The sequence below is a fragment of the Eptatretus burgeri genome, chromosome 17 (assembly GCF_056783735.1).
Source record: "Eptatretus burgeri isolate ZD-2024b chromosome 17, Ebu_testis_v1, whole genome shotgun sequence".
NCBI classification, from domain to species: Eukaryota; Metazoa; Chordata; class Myxini; order Myxiniformes; family Myxinidae; genus Eptatretus; species Eptatretus burgeri.
In genome coordinates, this window is record NC_140977.1 from 14,171,808 (window position 1) to 14,194,636 (window position 22,829).

The 22,829-nt window shown below is 40.8% G+C and overlaps 1 protein-coding gene across 3 annotated transcripts; it reads left to right on the forward strand.

Annotated features, from left to right (window-relative positions):
* Positions 1–2,156: 2,156 nt before the first annotated feature.
* Positions 2,157–22,499, forward strand: LOC147009363 (uncharacterized). 3 transcript variants are annotated; one of them, XM_085861861.1, is made up of 3 exons: positions 2,157–2,287; positions 4,214–4,352; positions 20,442–22,499. In XM_085861861.1, the coding sequence occupies exons 2-3, from the start codon at positions 4,250–4,252 to the stop codon at positions 22,337–22,339; spliced, it is 2,001 nt and encodes a 666-aa protein (XP_085717987.1). In that variant the 5' UTR covers positions 2,157–2,287; positions 4,214–4,249; the 3' UTR covers positions 22,340–22,499. The 3 variants fall into 3 exon arrangements, with proteins under 3 accessions (XP_085717987.1, XP_085717988.1, XP_085717989.1); XM_085861862.1 differs by lacking the exon at positions 2,157–2,287 and adding an exon at positions 2,321–2,642; XM_085861863.1 differs by lacking the exon at positions 2,157–2,287 and adding an exon at positions 9,204–9,299 and having other exon boundaries at positions 4,222–4,352.
* Positions 22,500–22,829: the final 330 nt, after the last annotated feature.

A 22,829-nucleotide genomic window follows, 5' to 3' on the forward strand; every position in this document is an offset into this window, starting at 1 on the left:
TCTGGGTTGAATAGCCCCAACCACTCTCCCATGAAAGTATAAAATGCTTTGAAATGTAAAATTGTTTCAGTGCAAGTACCTGAGGAAGTATTAGAATCTCAGTGGCTTGTGCTCCTTGGAACTGACCAAGTACCAACTTAGAATAAAACTCTCTGATGTAATGAGGAAGTGAATTGAATCAGGTTGGTCTAACTGTTAACTAAAGTAAGAATAATTGAAACAGAAGATAAAGAATATTGCAATCAATGGGGATTCTTTAGTTCATTGTACGAGGGTGAGAAGTGTATGGTGGATAATTAGAATAATAAATTGTTTCACAAGGAAGGACTTGTGTGGACAACGGTTCAGTGTCAATGGGTTTTATGCAGGATTTTATAACCAAATCGGACAAACGTTAAACTCTGTCTGAAGTCAAATAGGATTCCACAATCGGCCAGGTAGAATCCTTCAACGATCACAATGGGGTGGGTTAAAAAAATCCACATCAGTACTTTGTAATATCTCTCCACAAGGTACTTTGTAGTATCTCTCCACAAGGTACATTGAAGTATTTCTCTACAAGGTACTTTGTAGTATTTCTCCAAAGGTACTTTGTAGTATTTCTCCACAAGGCACTTTGTAGTATTTCTCCAAAGGTACTTTGTAGTATCTCTCCACAAGGTACTTTGTAGTATCTCTCCACAAGGTACTTTGAAGTATCTCTCCACAAGGTACTTTGTGGTATTTCTCCACAAGGTACTTTGTAATATCTCTCCACAAGATACTTTGAGTATCTCTCCACAAGGTACTTTGTAGTATCTCTCCACAAGGTACTTTGTAGTATCTCTCCACAAGGTACATTGAAGTATTTCTCTACAAGGTACTTTGTAGTATTTCTCCACAAGGTACTTTGAAGTATTTCTCTACAAGGTACTTTGTAGTATTTCTCTACAAGGTACTTTGTAGTATCTCTCCAAAAGGTACTTTGTAGTATTTCTCTACAAGGTACATTGAAGTATTTCTCCACAAGGTACTTTGAAGTATTTCTCCACAAGGTACTTTGTAGTATTTCTCCACAAGGTACTTTGTAGTATCTCTCCACAAGGTACTTTGTAGTATCTCTCCACAAGGTACGTTGTAATATCTCTCCACAAGGTTCTTTGTAATATTTCTCCACAAGGTACTTTGTAGTATCTCTCCACAAGGTACTTTGTAATATTTCTCCACAAGGTACTTGGAAGTATTTGTCTACAAGGTACTTTGTAGTATCTCTCCACAAGGCACTTTCTCGTATCTCTTCACAAGGTACTTTGTAGTATCTCTCCACAAGGTACTTTGTAGTATTTCTCCACAAGGTACTTTGTAATCTCTCTCCACAAGGTACTTTGTAGTATTTCTGCAAAGGTACTTTGTAGTATTTCTCCACAAGGCACTTTGTAGTATTTCTCCACAAGGCACTTTGTAGTATTTCTCCAAAGGTACTTTGTAGTATCTCTCCACAAGATACTTTGAGTATCCCTCCACAAGGTACTTTGTGGTATCTCTCCAAAAGGTACTTTGTGGTATCTCTCCAAAAGGTACTTTGTAGTATCTCTCCACAAGGTACTTTGTGGTATCTCTCCACAAGGTACTTTGTAGTATCTCTCCACAAGGTACTTTGTGGTATTTCTCCACAAGGTACTTTGGTCTAATTCATGTAAATGTGTTATTTTGGTCATTTGTTTTTTCTTCCCCTCCCTTTCTCTGAAAATGTTCAACTTGACCGACTGCAGTCCTGACCGTGTTCTTGCAGGGGTGAGGAGAGTGAGCCACATTAAATCGAATTGTGTTAATTCCAACAAAAGCACGACACCGACGACTAATACTGCTGCTAATACTACTACTACTACTACTACTACTACTACTACTACTACTACTACTACTACTACTACTACTACTATTACCAATACTCCTACTACTACTACTACTACTACTACTACTACTACTACTACTACTACTACTACTACTACTACTACTACTACTACTACGACCTTTGTGTGGCTCCCAATAAATTACCAAGGGAGTGTATCTACTAGCTTGGCTTGTCGAATCTTCTTTTTCCTCGTTATTTGCACCTTTTGATATTTTTGTGTAGAATAATTTTAATAAGATTCTCGGCTGATAATACACGTCAGTGGGGATGAGATAACGATGGAGAGGGATTCGGGACATGTGACGTATAATTAGAGAATAAGAAGAAGAAGAAGAGTCGTGAGGATCCTTGTTCTCGGGACTCGAACAGAGAACGAAACATTTCCCGAAGCGAGTTGTGAGTCGAGGAAGTTTTGTGTTGTGAACATTTCTGGTTTTTAAACATCTTCGTGAGTAACATTAAACTAGTGTTACAGATTATAACATGTTTCTTCGCGAGATATCAGCGATCACCAAGGGTAACCACGTGACGTGACCCGCGATGTTCATGTTTTTCGGACCGTTAAGTGACCAGTGGAGGTTTTAGTCATTTGTGGACCTCATGGATCACAATGGTGGATCAGTGTAGGCCCTGTCGTTATATTAAACTTCGCAATTTAGTGTTTATGTGTCTCTGTGTGTCTGTGGTCGATGTGTTCGGAAGTTAATTATCAAATCTCAACCAAACCCGTCAGGACGAATCGTGTGAGAAGGTAAAGGGTGGATCTACTTTGTTATCCTCACACTCACACCCTCACCCCTCACCCTCACCCCTCACCCTCACCCTCACCATCTCACCATCTCACCCTCACCATCTCACCCTCACTCCTCCCCTCACATATACATATATATATATATATATATATATATATATATATATATATATATATATATATATGTCATGTTTTTCTTGAGTTCCCATGTTCCTTTTGTGCTTTGTTTAATACCACTCACAACAATATCCATTTGTATTAACACATCCTCTGTCCTTGTATGTAAGACCTCACCAAACAATGTCTACATTTCCCTGTGCTTACCAAACGAAAAGCAACGTTTGACATTTGGTTGTGTACGTATGTGGGTGTGTGGGTGTGTCTACATTTAAAAAATTCATTTTCTTGGCAACTGTTGGTCTGATTGACGCAAAATTTAACCAGAGGAGTGTCTCTGCCTGAAGAATTTTTTTGAAATAATTATGACATCATAGGTCACATGGTACAGGTGCCATCTTGGAAAAATCGAAAAAAGTTACACCTTCATCTCCAAAACTGCTCCATGGAAAAAAATTGAAACTTCGCTAATTGTCAAGTACACCCCTTGGGGAATAAGACGTGTTAATGATGTCATCAGTACCTCAATTATGACGTCATAATTCGACAGGTGCAATGCTTTATTCGATCAGTATGAATTTTATTTCTCTGCAATTATTGGTCCGATTGACATGAAATTTTCACCATAGGAGCACCTCCTCCTGTAGAATATATTAATGATAAATATGACATCTTATATCACTTGGTACAGGTGACATCTTCGAAAAACTTCGCACCTCCACATCTCTGAAATCACTCCATGGGAAAAAAATTGACACCTTGCTCATTGTCAACTACTCCCCATGTGGAATAAGATGTATTAATGAAGATGTATTCAGTGCCTTCATTACGACATAATTCGACAAGTACAACACTTATCCAATGATTATGAATTTGTTTTCTCAGCAACTATTGGTCTGATGGACACAAAATTTTCACCAGAGGATCGGCTCCTCCTGTAAAATATTTTAATGGTAATCATGATGTCATAGGTCATGTGGTACAGGTGGCGTTTTGGAAAAAAACAAAAAAACGTTGCACCTCTATATCTCCAAAACCGTTAACTGTGCTGGGTCAGTATTCTATGAATACCATCTAGTTCAAATACTGCTGAACAGGCTCAGATTTTATATCAATATCAAAACATTTGTACGTTTTATATGTCACAAAATCAAAATTTACATCAACATGGAATACAATGACAGTATTGGCTGAAGATCCTGCAACATGGACAATTTTTTTTTGAGGGGGTGGTGTCAAAAGGTGCGTGTTTGTGTGAGATGCTGTAACTGATTTAGACAAAGGATAAGGTCTCAAGTACAGCGGTAGTTCACATGTAGGTACTGTGTGGGATCAAGGTACTCATGGTGGAGCAAACATCAGGAGGAATGGTATGTTTACTACCTCTTTAGAGGTTCACCCACCGTGTACTGTACTCTCTCGTTCGCTGATTTACGGATTCCTGTCGTGTGCAGCCGGAATCGGAACAGCCGACTGTGCTCGGGTGTGAAATGAAGGTTGAAGAGCTGGAAGGATTTCCTGACATTCTACAGATAAAAATTGAGGATGAGTATTCCTTTGGTCTGGAAGAGGAGGAAAGTGACCAGCTGAATGGTGAGTTAGATGATCTTCACTTCTGATGGGATCTGTGCTTGTTTCGTTAAAAATGTTTTATTATTTTTGTACATACATGATTGAGGCTCGTGAAATACCAAGAGAAATATGGAAAAGGGGAAACAACAACAGCAGAGTAGAACGACACATCGGTGTGAACAAGATGCACACAAGTTGAATGAAATATCAGAACAAGAGGAAGTTTAAAGGTGAGATGAAACAGGAAAGTTACAAAACAACCAACTAACACATGTAAAGAGGTGAGGGAGAAGGGGAAAAAATCAGAATGACCAGAAAAAGGGATTGTTTTGGAATGCAATCCCTTTTTTCCAAGTGATATTTGCCAGAATTGAAGGACATGTTCCACATCTTTTAGCAGCTTGTGATTCCATCAATGTCTGAAGAGAGGGAGGAGGCTGCTACTTTTCTCTCTGAAAGCTGCCACGGTAGAGGGTGAAGTCATCAGCAAACAGACAATGAGGATTTTCGAGAGATTCAGAGAGAATGTTGGTGAAGAATAGGACTGGGCCCAACACACTGCCTTGGGGCACTCCAGCCTTGACAGAGAGGAGTTAAAGGATTCTGTCGGGAGGCGCGTGTTTGCTACGAGAGTAGAGGAAGTCTGTAAGCCGTGTGTGGAGGTGGCCTTGGATTCCATAGTCTGAGAGTTTGAAGAGCAAAGTGGTATGTCAGGCTGGGTATGAAGCTCGAGATATGTCTCGAGAAATGGCCATGATCTCTTGTGTGACATTGAGAACCTCCATCCTGAGTTATTGCCTTGTGTTCGCTTCATGGCTGGAGTGGTGGGCTTGGGATCCTTGGGTCCTGAGTTCAAATCCTACTTGGCTGTTGAATTGATACCAGGTGGTATTGACAGCCTGTCATCCTTCTAAGGTCGGCAAAACGAGTCCCAGCATGCTGGTATCCTTCGTCGGAGTGGCGACCTGTCCAGGGTTGTGCCCAATAGCCAAGAAGATTGCTTAGGCAACACCAACACTCTGTACAGAGTAAGGTCCCAAAGGATGGAGCCTGAGTTGGGAGAGCAGAGGCAGCATGTTCAAGTTCGAGTAACCCAGTCTGAATCTGAACTTTCAAGCGAGTTGCTCTGTATTTTGAGCCATGGGTCGATCCTCCAGTGAAAGACAATTTGTCTCGTGAGGTCAACTGCACACGCTGGAACGGCCATGTGGTGTGGAATTAGTAAAACCGTAGCATGATGGTGGATTATTCAGGCATGCACATTCACCTCTGCTCAGTGTCTTGGGAGACAATTGCTCTCCGGTGCTCTCATGCTGTTGTTTGGGAGTCCAAGTCCATTACAATTCACTTGTGTGAAAAGCCCAAATAACATCTCTCACCTGTCAATGGAGGAAACGCCAAATTGTCTCACACTTTGCAATCATTCCCAGCTGCAAATATCATGATATAGTTCGTCAACACTCGGCTATTCTAGTCAAAGAAAGCCGAATAAAGCAACCAAGATATGCCACACAAGATAAGTCCTTTGCTATTTCCAGCTCTATCTGAACTCTTCAACAGCTACAGCCATTTTGAGGGAGCAGAAGTATGAAAACTCCAATGCTACAACCTCATCTCAGCCGCTGGACTGGTTTCATTACTTATTGGTGAATCGTCAACAACAGCGTAGATGGAACGCTGGTTCTTTGGAGGAACTCAGGAACTTCAATCTTCGTTTTGTGTGCAACACTTGGCTCTTGGTTTGCAGCATTGTTGAATGTCTGGGTTTGTTCCTGATGCAGGTTTGATTAGGATTTAAAAAAAAATTTCTTCTGGTTCGGGGATAAACTCGCCGACTTTGTCAAAGACACCATGGGATCATAAAAGTCCATTAACTAATGCTAGCCAGGGTTTGAAATATGTGTTGGCCCCGGTGCCAATGTCCACCAAAAGCTTTGTCGGTCCACAAAAACCTCCAGCTGCGATGGCCCACGTGGCCACTTGTATCAAAATCTTCAAGATATGCAATGCTTACTTTTGAGAGGTGTGGTGTATTTCCCACTCTTCGGCCACGCACTGGCTTGCTCCAACAATACAGAATGGAACTTTGATATAGAAGCAAGGCCGCACTTGCAGCGTGCACGCATCACATTGTTGGCCGCATGTGGTGCAACTGTGCAATGAACAGCAATGAAAAGCAGGGATTCATCCAATTTTTTAAAATTTGATTCTCCACTGAGTATCTGCAGAAATAGTTTTCTACGAACGAAAAACACTAGCTGAGAAAACCACCTCTTCTTCCTCTTTGCTCATTTGTTCTCCTATTTTGTTATTTTTGTTAAATCTTACAAGTTATGATGTCATAATTTATAAACTTGATTTTGTACACTTAAATTTTGAAACCCGAGTATATCAGTTTGCTCAATGACCATGGAGAGCATTACTTACCGACATGAGTTGAGAAAACCTTGCATCACAAGCCTCTTTTGTGGTAGAAGTACACTTTTGAACTGTCTTTGCATTTTTTGAAGTACAAATTTTTTTTTTTTTTTTTTCACCGTGCATGAGCCCCTGTGTACCAGTTATCTGAACCCATGGATATCGTGTCAGAAATCATTGTATCGTGCATGACTTCTTCTGAGCTGACTTATTATAGGAGAGACTGGAATGACCCATTTGATCAATGGTGCTGAGACTCCATCTCAGAGAAGACGTGGACTGAGGTTTCCATCATGTGGCGTTATTCACAAAATGTATCGAACCTGAAAAAGAAACGAGCAGAGAATAGGGAGTGGGTCAAACAGGAATACAAACTTGGGAAATGGATGAGGAAGTCTCGACCGGATTGGGAGAGAGTGAGAATTTCTGTGGCTTGGTTCAGGAAGATTGGGACGTGATGTTCTTCAAGGTGCGCAGGGAGGATTTGGGAGGATCGGAGGAAGGAAACAAAATGTGTTTCACCCCGGGTGCACCAACTTCAAGAAGTGTAATGTACAAAAGCATCAGGAAATTGAAAATCACCAGCACGCAATGGCAAAGAAGAAAACTGGGGAGGCAGAACCTGGAACATCGGAAGCAGGAAAAATGACAACGAAAATGAATGAACGAACAAACAGTGCATCAACTGAAGCATCGACTCAAAAACGCTCATTAATTATTATTAATTAGGGTAGATTATTAATTAGCAGACTGTGGTGTTCTGTCATTACGAGTTATGAGGTTGCTGGTGTGAAAAGCACTGAAATTTGATCGATATGTTGTGTAAAATAGTAATTTAAACATGTATAGTGATCTTTCTGAACTCATTCACTCATCCAATATGATGTGGGCCACCAAAATATCTCTTAATGTGGCCTGGTGGAGCAAAAAAAAATTCAGCGTGACCACTGCTATCAGATGGGACACTTCATATTCATCCAATGGGCGGCAAAGGATGCACAGATGAATTCACTGCATGTGAAAACCAGGATGGCAGTTAATAGTGAGTCTAGGTTTGAACTGAGACGAGGTAGCACAAGGATGTGTGTACATACTTCCCGGGTATCTTGCAGGTTTAGTACTTCAATTCAATTTCTCAACAGATGATTTTTCCAAACCCACTCCTGTTCTTTTCTCCACTTGCTGACTTTTGATCCTTTCCATTCCCATTATCATATGGTCACATGTCTAAGCTTTAGTTTATTCCTTCCATTCTCTGAATTTGCAAATCTGTTAATGTGCCACTCTTTCTCATTTGGTTTTCCATGATGGTTGACTTTTGAGACAAAAACACAAGTCACATGTTTGATCATAGTTGTGGTTAATTTGCTAATCAATGCAGGCTTGGGAGAAAACTTTGTCTATTTTGGGTTCTCTACATTTTTCTTGGCTTCTCTCTTTTGTTTGTTGTGATTTTTGCTCGTGGTGAAATTCCCACTGAAGTTGTGGTCATGTAAGAAGCATCTTGTAACATCGAGGCAGTTTCTTTTGACCATAATGCTTTGCTATCGTAATCCTTTGATACGACGTTGTTCCTGTGGGGAAATGTTTTATTTTCTCTCTTTGTGGAAGAACTTTAGTTGATGATTTAATTCAATATTTATTATCATGGAGAGCATTACTTTCCCTCGCCTTGACAGAGAGAGCAGTTAAAGGATTCTGTCGGGAGGCACGTGTTTGCTACGAGAGTAGAGGAAGTCAGTCAGCTCTGTGTGGAGGTGGCCTTGGATTCCATCGGCAGAGAGTTTGAAGAGCAATGTGGTGTGCCAGGCTGGGTATGAAGCTCAAGATATGTCTCGAGAGATGGCCATGATCTCTTGTGTGACATTGAGGACCTCCATCCTGAGTTATTGCCTTGTGTTCGCCTCATGGCGAGAGTGGTGGGCTTGGGATCCTTCAGTGCTGAGTTCAAATCCTGCTTGGCTGTTGAATTGATACCAGTGGTATTGACAGCCTGTCATCCTGAGGTCGGCAAAATGAGTACCAGCATGCTGGTATCCTTCGTTGGAGTGGCGACCTGTCCTGGGTTGTGCCCAATAGCCAAGAAGACTGCTTCGGCAGCACCAACACTCTGTACAGAGTAATGTCCCAATGGATGGAGCCTGAATTGGGAGAGCAGAAGCAGCATGTTCAGGTTCGAGTGACCCAGTCTGAATCTGAACTTTCAAACGAGTTGCTCTGTATTTTGAGCCATGGGTCTATCTTCCAGTGAAAGACAATTTATCTCCAAACGAGAGGATATTGCAATTTGTGTCTGTCTCTGTCTGTGTTTCTTTCTGTGTGTCTGTCTGTTTTTGTTTGTCTGCACACAACGTTCGTGCTTTTCTCCGCAACCACTTGGCGGATTGAGACTTAATTTTCACCATATGTGCGACTGCTCAGGTAGACTGTCTCATGATAATTATGATGTCATAGGCCACGTGGTGTGGCAACTCGATTGGAAAAATGGAAAAAACTTTGAACCTCTGCATCTATGAAAATGCACCAAGGAAAGAATTGACTTGACACCTCGTAAGTACTCATGGGGAACGATTATGACATCATAGTTGCCTTTGTTATGACATCATAATTGCAAATGGGCGTTCCATGTCAAGTGCACACATTTTTCAGTGAAATTTTGACAAATCGGCTCAGTTTTCACTCTTTTTGTTGTGCAAGTGTTTGTATCCAGGGTAAAACATTATGTGTCAATTTTCAGACCTGGGGGCCCATCGGGGCCCATTTTATCCCCCCCCCCCCAATTTGGGTGCTCCCGGTTGACCCACAATCATCCAGTGGCCCTATCACAGGTTGTAGTGATCCGATTTGGATGATCTTGGTGTCAAAATGTTCGTAAAAGTGAGATCTTTCGAATCGCTTAAAGTAAAATCACTTTTTTACACTTTTATAAAAAGAAAAAATCACTCAAACAGTATTTCAAAAAGTTATAGTTTGGGGCGCCCTTTGACCTTGGGCCCCCGCCCCCCAGCCAAACCGATAATCCCAATATATATATATATATATATATATATATATATATATATATATATATATATATATATATTTTTTTTTTTTTTTTTTTTTTTGTGTGAGAATACCCCTTCATATACTCCAACACCTCAGCATAAATGAAAATGGGATCTCAATGCGTTCAAATGTGATGATGGTTTTATTGTTCGGGGTCCACATATCACTAATTCTTGATTCGACATTGGGCGACGTTTTCCGCCATCGTTCCAATGACGTCACCTGCTGGCAGGCGACTTTATGTCTGAAATTGACAATCATCATCTCTGGACTATTATATATATATATATATATATATATATATATATATATATATATATATATATATATATATATATATATATATATATATATATATATATATATAATGTGTGTGTACGTACAGTGGGGAGAACAAGTATTTGTTGCACTGCCGATTTTGCAGGTTTTCCCACTTACAAAGCACGAAGAGGTCTGTAATTTTTATCATAGGTACACTTCAACTGTGAAAGACTGAATCTAAAACAAAATTCCTGAAAATCACATTGTATGATTTTTAAATAATTAATTTGCATTTTATTGCATGAAATAAGTATTTGATCACCTACCAACCAGTCAGAATTCCAGCTCTCACAGACCTGTTAGTTTTGACTTTAAGAAGCCCTCCCATTCTCCACTCATTACCTGTATTAACTGCACCTGTTTGAACTCGTTACCTGCATAAAGGACAGCTGTCCACACTCAATCAATCAGACTCCCACGTATCCACAATGGGCAAGACCAGAGAGCTGTCTCAGAACATCAGGGACAAAATTGTAGACTTGCACAAGTCTGGGATGGTCTACAGGACAATAGGCAAGCAGCTTGGCGAGAAGGCAACAACTGTTGGCGCAATTATTAGAAAATGGAAGATGTTCAAGATAACAGTCAATCTCCCTCGGTCTGGGGCTCCATGCAAGATCTCACCTCGTGGAGCCTCAATGATCATGAGAAAGGTGAGGGATCAGCCCAGAACGACACGGCAGGACCTGGTCAATGACCTGAAGAGAGCTGGGACCACAGTATCAAAAAAAACCATAAGTAAGACACTACGACGTCATGGATTAAAATCCTGCAGCGCACGCAAGGCCCATCTGCTCAAGCCAGCGCATGTCCAGGCCCGTCTGAAGTTTGCCAATGACCATCTGGATGATCCAGAGGAGGAATGGGAGAAGGTCATGTGGTCTGATGAGACCAATATAGAGCTTTTTGGTTTAAACTCCACTCGCCGTGTTTGGAGGAAGAAGAAGGATGAGTACAACCCCAAGAACACCATCCCAACCGTGAAGCATGGAGGTGGAAACATCATTCTTTGGAGATGCTTTTCTGCAAAGGGGACAGGACGACTGCACCGTATTGAGGGGAGGATGGATGGGGCCATGTATCGCGAATTCTTGGCCAACAACCTCCTTCCCTCAACAAGAGCATTGAAGATGGGGCGTGGCTGGGTCTTCCAGCATGACAACGACCTGAAACACACAGCCATGGCAAAGAAGGAGTGGCTCCGCAAGAAGCATCTCAAGGTCATGGAGTGGCCTCGCCAGTCTCCAGACCTGAACCCAATAGAATATCTTTGGAGGGAGCTGAATGTCTGTGTTGCCCAGCGACATCCCCGAAACCTGAAGGATCTGGAGAAGATCTGTATGGAGGAGTGGGCCAAAATCCCTGCTGCAGTCTGTGCAAACCTGGTGAAGAACTACAGGAAACGTCTGATCTCTGTAATTGCAAACAAAGGTTTCTGTACCAAATATTAAGTTCTGTTTTTCTGATTTATCAAATACTTATTTTATGCAATAAAATGCAAATTAATTATTTAAAAATCATACAATGTGATTTTCAGGATTTTTGTTTTAGATTCTGTCTTTCACAGTTGAAGTGTACCTATGATAAAAATTACAGACCTCTACGTGCTTTGTAAGTTGGAAAACCTGCAAAATCGGCAGTTTATCAAATACTTGTTCTCCCCACTGTGTGTGTGTGTGTGTGTGTGTGTGTGTTTATATGTTTATATATATATATATATATATATATATATATATATATATATATATATATATATATATATATATATATATATATAATCATTTGCGAAAAATTATTCTGCCTATTGTGTCTATTGATTTTTAAGTGCACATTTTTTTTTTGTATAACCATCATCAAATTAAGATAGAAATGGGCTAATCTTAGTTTTTGCATATTTTGCAATAAGCAGGGCGAATGAAGACCGAAAGGAGTTCCGAAAATACTGTTGCGATCCGTTCAGCTGCCATAAAACGAAACAATGAAAAGATCTTCGCAATGTGTCAAATGATATGTTGATGAAATTTTCTTCAAAGGTGAAAAAAGATGACTGACTTTGTACTTCATGCAGAAAAAAACTTTCTCAGTTGTCACCAGAGCGTATTGAAGAATCATCTTCGACCAGTTCGAAATTATCATCAGAAGGTACTATTGAAGGCATTGCAGAATCTATTTCGACAGATGAGGACGAGGAGGTTTTGGAGCGAGAAGCAGAAGTTGACCTATTAAACTAGTCGTTATCGATGATAGGCGAAAGCCCATTCGACAAACGAAAGGCGGAAAGGCATCCAGGGTACGTTTCTGAAAAGCGAAGTAAAGTGGAAGATTCTGTGCGAAAGAAATTAGAACTGATTGCTGGACCAAGCACTGCGGAGAAAACACAAAATACAGCGTCAAAATGTGATGAGAACTGCATGCCAGAGGTGATCAAAAGCCTGAAAGAAAAAATCGTTGTTTCGAGCCGTTCAGAGCAAATACGTATACTGACAATATTTGCTTGGAATATGAGCATCAGAGGGATGATGAGTAAATTCAGTTGCTCCCAAAGAATGGCTGTGCAAGCCAAAAATTTAGAGAAAGAAAATGGTCTGCTATCGTCTCCAAATCCCAAACAGGGTAAAATATTGCCTGACGAAGTGAAATCCGCCGTAACCGAATTTTACTGAAGTGATGAAGGCAGTCGAATAATGCCGGGGAAAAAAGGACTGTGTGGTGGTCAGGATTGAACACGGAAAAGACGAAATTCAAAAGTGCCTGGTGCTGAACAATCTCAACGAACTGTTTCAGAAATTCAAAGAGAAGAACTCTGGCTTGAAAGTTGTATTCGCGAAGTTCGCTATGCTCCGTCCCTCGGAGTGTGTCCTGGCCAGTTCAGGCAGTATGGTTCAGGCGGTTCAACTCATGATGTTTGGTTCCAAAATGCCACAGATAGCCAAACTTCCTTACTGTCATCATGTGATAGCACGCATTGTTTGTAACCCAGCACAACCGGCATGTTATTTCAGAACTTGTGAAAGTTGCCCATCAATTGAAGACTTCAAAACTGTGCTACTGAGTGCTTATGAACTTGAGGATATTGATGAAATTCAGTTTAAACAGGGACATCCACCGACAGATCTGAACTGAGCTCCATGGTCCTGCCTTTGGAAGAATTCATTAATCAATTCTGTGAACGCGCGATGAAATTAGTGAGACATGACTTCATTGCCAAGGCCCAATCTCAGTTTCTGAAAAATAAGAAAGATGAAATCGGTGAAGGAGAATTTGTCATTATTGGAGACTTCTCAGAGAACTATTCGTTTGTCGTACAGGATGTGGCCCAAGGATTCCATTGGAACTGCTCTCAAGCGACAATTCACCCCTGGGTTTACTATTTCAAATCGGTTGATGGCAAATTAAACCACGATTCGTTCATGATTATATCAGAATGCAATACTCACGACGTTGTCTCAGTCCAACCCTTCCTAACAATGCTCATTGAACACTTGAAATCTAGCTTTGGAAATGTAAAGAAACTTTACTATTTCTCAGATGGTTGCGCTGGCCAATATAAGAATTGCAAAGTCTTCATAAACCTATGTCGTCACAAATCAGAGTATGGTATTGATGCGGAATGGAATTTTTTGCCACAAGTCATGGCAAGGGCCCTTGAGATGGCGTGGGAGGTACAGTCAAACGAGAAGTAACACGTGAGAGCCTGCATAGACCTTTCGACAGTCAAATTATTTCTCCAAAAGATCTTTTCGCATTTGCTGAAAATGGTTTGAATGAAATGAAGTTCGGTTACGGGATCCAAGAGGCGTATGACGAGTTTGAATGAAATCTGGAAGAATGGTTAAAAACGGCCAAAACCATAGCTGTAACTCAAAAACTTCATGCTTTCATCCCTATTTCTGAAACTGCTTTCAAGTACGCGAATTCAGCCTTAGCGAGGAACACCGCATCGAGTCAGCTATTTCAAAATCTACACCAACTTTTTACGGGAAACTCTCAGGTTATGTCACAGTGCACTATGATGGAAAATGGTGGCTTGCCTGCATTTTGGAAGCCTTTCAGGACACTCATGAAGTGAAAGTGAATTTTCTTCATCCAGACGGTCCTGCAAATAGTTTCTTTTTTCCTGACATTGAAGATCACTGCATTTTAGACATTTCTGATGTACTTCTTTCCGTAGAACCAAAAACTGCTGCAGGTACAACCGACACAATCAGTAAAAAAGAAACACAGCTGTCAAATAAAACATTGGTTGGCAAAAAATCTTGACTATAATATGCTGGGAAAAAACTCTTACTTGTACTAGTATCGCTTCCAGTTCCGGCATGTGGAAATTTTATGTACAATATACTGATATAGTGTGTTGGAAATTTGTGTTCAAATATTGTGCTATGTATTGTGGCGTATTGTGTGTCCAGCACCCGAGTCCCCGAACAATAAAACCATCATCACACTTGAACCCATTGAGATCCCATTTTCATTTATGCTGAGGTGTTGGAGTGTATGAAAGGGTATTCTCACACGAAAAAATCTGGACCATCGGTTTGGCTGGGGAGCGGGGGCCCAAGGTCAAAGGGCGCCCAAAACTATAACTTTTTGAATTACTGTTTCGGAGTGATTTTACTTTACGCGATTCAAAAGATCTCGCTTTTACGAGCATTTTGATACCAAGATCAGCCAAGTGGACCACTACAACCTGTGATATGGCCTCTGGAAGATTGTGGGGCAGCTGGGGGCGCCCAAATTTGGGGGGGCCCCTAGAATGGGCCCCGATGGGCCCACAGGTCTAAAAGTTGGTATTTTGAGTTTTTTTTCACCCAAGTGAATAAATGACCAACATATGGGGAGAAAATGAGGTATTAGTCGGGAGGGTGTGTACACTTGACATGGAATGCCTCATATGGAGAATGTTACATCCAATCAGGATGAAAATTTTTGAGGGTCATCTCGGGATAAAATGGTCCACACAAACTTTTTTAATGACATCATCGGTCATGTGATTTGGCAGCCATATTGTTTGAAAAAACAATGTTTTTAAAACCTTCAAAAATCTTTCAAAGAGCTGAACAGGTCGAGGGTTAGGGTTAGAAACATTTCACAAATGACTGCCTTTCCATGAGGAGCAAAAGTTTCACAAATATGATGTCATAGGTCACATGGTTTGGCAGCAATATTGGATTTACCCGAAAACATAAAATTCTTCTCCAGAAGGGCTGGACAGATCGAGGGGAAACTTCACACAAATGCTCCCCAAGGCATGCTTGTACAAATTTGGAAAGGAAAAATTGAAGAGTCACATGGTTTGACAGCCATATTGGATATAAGACAAATATTAAATCATGTTTTCTCTGGAACCACGATATCAATTGATGTGAAACTTCAAAATTATGATGTAGTAGTGATAGGGAGTACATGCTTTAAATTTCAACTTGATCAGGCACATTATCTGGCAGCCAAAATTATTTAATTTTTTTGAGTTGGGTTATTTTGGGGTTTTTTGATTGAAAAAAAAATTATTATTATTTTTTGAATAAGGCTCATTTGGCTCTGCTTGGATGGGTTTGAGGGAAGAGGAGCAGCAGCTGAAATGAGAATCCTATCCAGGTTCCTCCTGATTACTTCATCATAGTTTTTGCCTGTTTGGGTTCCGTCTGATTACTCCAATGCAGGACTGTACCTATTTGGTCTTCCATTTGATTTGGATTTAATTTATTTTAATCCCATTCTAAATTCAATACAATAATAACAAAAAAGCATCATGGGTCGGTGTCAAGTGTCAGATCAAAGTGGGTTTGCATCAAAGCGGGACGTCTTGGTACCCGGTCATCACTGCCAGCAGTTATAAAGTGCTATTTCTAATTATGTCTCATTAATTACGACACACACCAATACATGAAGGCCACACAAAATGCACCACACAAAACAAGTTCTGGTGAGGTGGGTCTGCAATCTCTGATTGCTCTTTTTCTTGTTTAGCTATTTTAATAGTATTGAATACACAATATTGCCAATCGTATGTGACACAAGACTGCCTGCATTTAATAAAAGTTTCATTTTCCAGATTTATTTGTGAAAGTGAAAGTGGAAGTGAAAACCGACCATGACATTAATGTCAATCTAGTCAGGTCAGTTCAGGTCAGGTATGGGCGCATGCACCGGAGCAGCGCATCGCTGTGTCCACTTTCCGCCGGTACTCCAGGGGCCTCTGTCTGACCATCCCCCAGGCAGATGCCAGGCCCATCCCCATCTCCTTGAGATGATGGTCAACCTGCTGCAACCATGAGGCATGTGGTCGGCCCACTGGCCTCCTCCACTCATGAGACTCCCTCACTGAGAGAATCTGGTGAGCAGGATCAGCGTCAGGAAAACGAGCCACATGTCCAGACAGCCGCAACTGACGCTCACGGACTATGCAGGTAACAAATGTCATCCGAGTCTCTCTCAGCAACCGCTCGTTGGATACAGAGTCCGACGAGCGATAGCCAAGGATTCTCTGAAGAGACCTGATACCAAAGGAATTAAGTCTCCGTCTCAGATCCCTGGTCAGAGTCCAAGTCTCACATCCATAGATCAAGACTGGAAGCACCAATGACCTGAAGACTTGGACTTTCATCCTCAGGTACTGGCAGTGCCACACCCCATGATCTGGTGGATCCATGACTCCCAGGCCTGACCCAGATGTGTGATGACCTCTGGCTCACAGCCACCAGAGACCTGAATATCACTACCAATATAAGTGAATCTCTCCGTGACCTCAACATCCTCACCACAAACTGGTACGGACAAGATAGCAGTATCTAAGATGTCATTGAAAGGCTGGATATTAGATTTGACCCAGGAAACACATAATCCCTGTGGCTCCAACTCCATTCAGCACTTTGAGGGCCCCCAAAAGGACATCTTGTGTCTCCACAAAGATGACTGCATCATCTGTGAAATCAAGGTCAGAGATCTTGACGTTCCCAAACAATGCACCGCAACTTGATCTCTCCGACATCCTCCCCAGAATCCAGTCCATACAAATGCTGAAAATTGTGGGGGCCAGTGCACACCCCCTGACGAACTCCAGTAACAACTGGAAATAAGTCAGAGATGGTATCACCACATCTCACAGCACTCTCAGTCCCAGAGTTTCCTTCAGACATCAGATTTATCAGTTTTGGTGGCACCCCATGAAGACCAAGAATCCTCCAGAGGGTCATCTGATTCAGTAAATCCAAACACTTTACAGAGATCAACATATGCTGCAAGCAGCCCCTGCCGAAACTCTCATCTGCATTTGGTGAGGACCCCGAAGAGCAAGGATACCGTCAATCATTGACCTCTTTGGTGTAAAACTTGACTGCTCTAGACGGTGGTACTCAAGCAGATGGTGGTGAACCCTATCAAGAATTATCCGGTCAAAGACCTTGTCCGGCACTGAGAGCAGCGTCACCCCTCGGTCGATGTTGCCGTCTTGGCGATCACCCTTCCCTTTCCAGAGAGGGCCAAAGCCCCTCTTCCAGTCAGTTGGAATGATGCCTGTGCTCCAGGCAGAGCACAGACTTGCATGCAACGACACGGGTACAGCATTTTCACTAGCCTTGATAAGTTCAGCATGTATACCACAGATCCCAGGAGCTTTATCCCATTTCAACCGGATCACCACTCTGTGCTTCCACAAATGAAGGTGGACCACAGTTGACTGGAGGATCAGCAATAGGGATAGTAACACCCCTGACAATCAACTTTACAGCTGGCGGTTCAGCCTGGCACAGCCGCTGAAAGTAACCGGCCCAGCAGGCCTTCACTTCGGACTCCTCTGTCAAGAGCCCACCACCCTCTGCTCCAACTGCAGTTCACCGAGGGATGGGCTTGGACGAACGCAATGCGTGAATTCCCCTGTAAGTAGGATGACAATCACTTGACCACAGGTGATGCTCTAACCCCTCACAGATTCCTCACACATAGGCCTCCTTGTCCACCCGAAGTGCACGTGTAGTTTTATGCCTTAGCTCCCTGAACAGCTCAGCTTTGCCATTCAGCCTGGCCCTGTGACTGGTCAATGGTATCCAGTGTCCCTTGAGAGACAAAATTCCTTTTTTGCCTGATGGTCAGTTCCAAGACATCTACCGGCAACATCAAGGATGGTGGTCTTGAAGGTACTCCACAACTCTTCAGGATCCGTCAACGCATGCAGACCTCCCAAATCCCCACTAAGCCTGTTCGCAAACTCCTCGGCTACAATTCCAATTGGTCTTTAATTGGACACTCTTTGTTGATTTATTAACCTCCGCCATTGAAGATGGACAGAGGTTACTGTTTTCACCCCTGTCTGTTTGTGAATAGTATTACGGAAAAAACTCCTGGACGGATTTCGACGAAACTTGGTGGGGGGATTAGGTATGGTCCAAGGATCATGCCAGTAGATTTTGGACTTGGTCCAAAAAAATAAAAAAAAATTTTCAAAAAAATTTCGATTTTATTTGAAAAATGTTTGAATTTTATTTTTGCATTTCTACATGTTTTAAGTGATTTCCAACCCCCCCCAAAAAAAAATTGTTAGAGAAAAAAAAACAAATTTTGCAACTTTTTTTTCAAAAGAAATTCGATTTTTTTTTTGGCATTTCTGCATGAGCGTCGATCTTGTTTAGTTTATTCAATCGTGGTGCAGTTGAGTCTGATCCATTTTGACCTTCAATGAATAGGATATCAGGTTCACTTAAGTGACCCAGCAGTATTGGCGGTGGAGGTTTTGCACTCTACCGAGTGCTCCCCCTCTAGTTTTACATTTTTACTTATGAACTTGTCTCGTTGAAGAGTGGGTGTGACAGAAAAAAATGGCAACAAATTGACAAACAATTTTGGATCTCTTCAACTTCCAAGATATTTTCACTTCATTTTTGCAATCTTGGTATTTGGTCATTTTCTTGGTGTGTGTGTGTGTGTGTGTGTTTTGTTCATGAAGCAGAACTCTCTTACTCTTCTCTTCTCTTTTCTCTCCCTTCTCTTCTATTTTCTCTCTCTTTCTTCCTCTCCCTCTCTTCCCCTCTCACTTTAAATATCCCCTTCAGCAAAGTGATGATGGTATGTATATTTCAAGAAAGATGGACAAAGAGAAAGGAAAACAAATTCATTTGAATTACAGAGGAGATTGAATTTCAATGATTCGCAGGAAATAATAAATTACATAGAAGAATTACATAATACACCTTTCTAGTGGTTTTAAACACATTTTTTTTCACATTTCATGACTTACCGGTTGCAGTGGGAGTCGAGAGGAAGGGGTGGGAAGAAGTAGGGGAATGGGTGTGGTGGGAGTCCAGAGGGGTTGGGGTGGGGTCCTCCTTTTCCCAGCAACGCTGGGTACCTTTGCTCATGTTAAATAAGGTGGTGTATTAGGGTGGTACTGTCGAGGAAGTTTCGGCCACCTCGAGACAGAACTTTTAGTTCAGTTTAAGCTGTTTGTTCCGTAACAAATAAAAGACAAGCTTGTGCATAAGGAAGCTTAGCTTGGAGTGGTCGCAAGCAAAAACTTAATTTTACAAAGAGTACATTGAGTATATATGTGATCTCACCAGGGCGTGGTTAATAATTCAAAGGAAATTAAAAGATGGAACTTTATAAGGTTAAAATCACAAACACAGGATGAGCTTGCTTATCGGTGCTTGCTCCAGATTGCCTGGGTGAGTGGAGGAAAGAGGATGTGATTTCTTGCCCTTGCCATCTGGGCCTGTGAATCAATAGATAAGGTTTTACAAGGTCTTTTACGACAACTGAGGAATGTGTACAATGCCTCCCGACCCGCTTTCCCAGCATATATGTGTTAAATTCTTTCTTAAAGCACTAACGAAAGCAAATTGGTATATTAACTCATTATAAATTCAATGAATAATTCAGTTTCCCACAGTACATAAGATAATACAACGTCGATAGCACGACAGTTCCAGATTTTTTTGTTTTCTTTCAACAATCTTTAACATCACCTTTTTATTAATATATTATTCATATTTGAAGACTACTTGGGGTATTGTTTTCAATGAATTGTCGAATAAATTAAAGCAGTTTGTTTCACCCACATTTACAAAAGCTGTCAATTTACAGGAACAAACACGTGGCTCATCATTGATAATTGGATGAATTAACCCTAAAGTATGAATATCATGGGAAGAACCCAAACTTAAACACAGAATAATGTATATTTACATCAAGAATATTTTTTTTACTTTACTGCAATACAAAAAATAGGTGTAAAAAAAACAGTTGTACATGTTTGGGTACGTTTCTCAGAATAATATTCCAAGTATTGTACAGAATCTGATTTTTTTTATAGTTAATGTGATGTTACATTTACAGGTGGATCCATTGAATCTACAAGAGAGACTGCAGCGACTTGTCAGAACAGCTCAGACACACACCCGCAAGACCCGCCAACTGAAGCGAGCAAGAGGAGTTTTTACAAACAAGACAAACCGAATAATGAAATGTTTGCGGAGAATAATTTTCACAAGTCTCACAAAGGAAAGAAAGCTGATCAAACTTATGGAAAATCGTTCACTCAGTCGTCGACCCGAAAATCGCATGTGATAATTGATACTGGAGAACACCCACACAAATGCACAATTTGTGGAAAATCCTTCATTTATTCATGTCACCTGAAAACACACATGATGATTCACAATGGAGAACGCCCATTCAAATGTTCAAGTTGTGGAAAATCTTTTATTCGTTCATCTCAACTTAAAACACACATGATGATTCACAATGTTGAACGCCCGTACAAATGCACAATTTGTGTAAAATCATTCGTTTATTCATCTCACCTTAAAACACACATGATGATTCACAATGGTGAACGCCCATTCAATTGTACAAGTTGTGGAAAATCTTTTATTCGTTCATCTCAACTTAAAACACACATGATGATTCACAATGTTGAACGCCCGTACAAATGTACAAGTTGTGTAAAATCATTCATTTATTCATCTCTCCTTAAAACACACATGATGATTCACAATGGAGAACGCCCATACAAATGCACAATTTGTGTGAAATCATTTGTTTATTCATCTCACCTTAAAACACACATGATGATTCACAATGAAGAACGCCCATTCAAATGTTCAAGTTGTGGAAAATCTTTTATTCGTTCATCTCAACTTAAAACACACATGATGATTCACAATGTTGAACGCCCGTACAAATGCACAATTTGTGTAAAATCATTCGTTTGTTCATCTCACCTTAAAACACACATGATGATTCACAATGGAGAACGCCCATTCAAATGTACAAGTTGTGGAAAATCTTTTATTCGTTCAACCGACCTTAAAACTCACATGATGATTCACAATGGAGAACGCCCATACAAATGCACAAATTGTGGAAAATCTTTTATTCGTTCATCTGACCTTAAAACACACATGAATATTCACAATGGAGAACGCCTGTACAAATGCACAGTTTGTACAAAATCTTTTAACTGGTCATCCAGCCTTAAAACACATATGAAGATTCACAATGGAGAACCCCCATACAAATGCACAGTTTGTGGAAAATCTTTTATTCGTTCATCCGACCTTAAAACTCACATGATGATTCACAATGGAGAACGCCCGTACAAATGCACAGTTTGTGGAAAATCTTTTATTCGTTCGTCTGACCTTAAAACACACATTAAGATTCACAATGCAGAACGCCCGTACAAATGCACAGTTTGTGGAAAATCTTTTATTCGTTCATCCGACCTTAAAACACACATGATGATTCACAATGATGATCGCCCATACAAATGCACAGTTTGTGGAAAAAAATTTAATCTGTCATGTCACCTTAAAACACACATGATGATTCACAATGGAGAACGCCCGTACGAATGCACAAGTTGTGGAAAATCTTTTATTCGTTCATTTGACCTTAAAACACACATGATGATTCACAATGGTGAACGCCCATACAAATGCACAAGTTGTGGAAAATCTTTTATTCGTTCAACCGACCTGAAAACGCACATGAGGATTCACAATGGAGAACGCCCATACAAATGCACCGTTTGTGGAAAAAATTTTAATCACCCATGTCGCCTTAAAACACACATGATGATTCACAATGGAGAACGCCCGTACAAATGCACAGTTTGTGGAAAATCTTTTATTCGTTCAGTCAGCCTTAAATTGCACATGATGATTCACAAAAAGCTACGATTCAATTGGTTTATTAACTCCATAACGTTTGGTGGGGTCAGCCAATCTTGATTCTCAGGAAATCTCGTGATAAATTCCACTGATAAGGTGTTTTTTGGGGGGCAAAATAGTGGTTCTTCAGAAAGCAAAGTTTGATGTTCACTAATTTTATCCCTCCTCAAGAGATGAAAACAGATTTGTTCAAAATAAAGACCGTGCTGTTTCTGCTCTATGTTGTGAAGTGTTGTTTGCCACACATCACGTATCCAATCACATTTTCAAACAAAGCACGATAAACACTTCAAGGACGAAGCGGACAAGGAGGAGTCAATTAAACTGGCCATTGCGACACACAGAAAGCAAAGCAGTGTCTTTGCAAATGTTTGTGTCAGTAAAAATGACCCACAGAGGAAAGTTACAAAATCGTAAAATGTGTTGCAAAACATGGAAAGACATTTCCAGACCGGGAATGTATAAAAGGATTTCTCAGCTGTTCAGATGTTTTGTTCAACGGTTTGCACAGTGAACACATGATCTTCTTCAGAATTAAAGACGTATCTTT

Coding starts and splice junctions, on each gene's coding strand:
- LOC147009363 (XM_085861861.1), top strand. CDS start 4,250: ATGAAGGTTGAAGAGCTGGAAGGATTTCCTGACATTCTACAGATAAAA. Junction 4,353..20,441: donor GGAAAGTGACCAGCTGAATG/GTGAGTTAGATG, acceptor TTACATTTACAG/GTGGATCCATTGAATCTACA.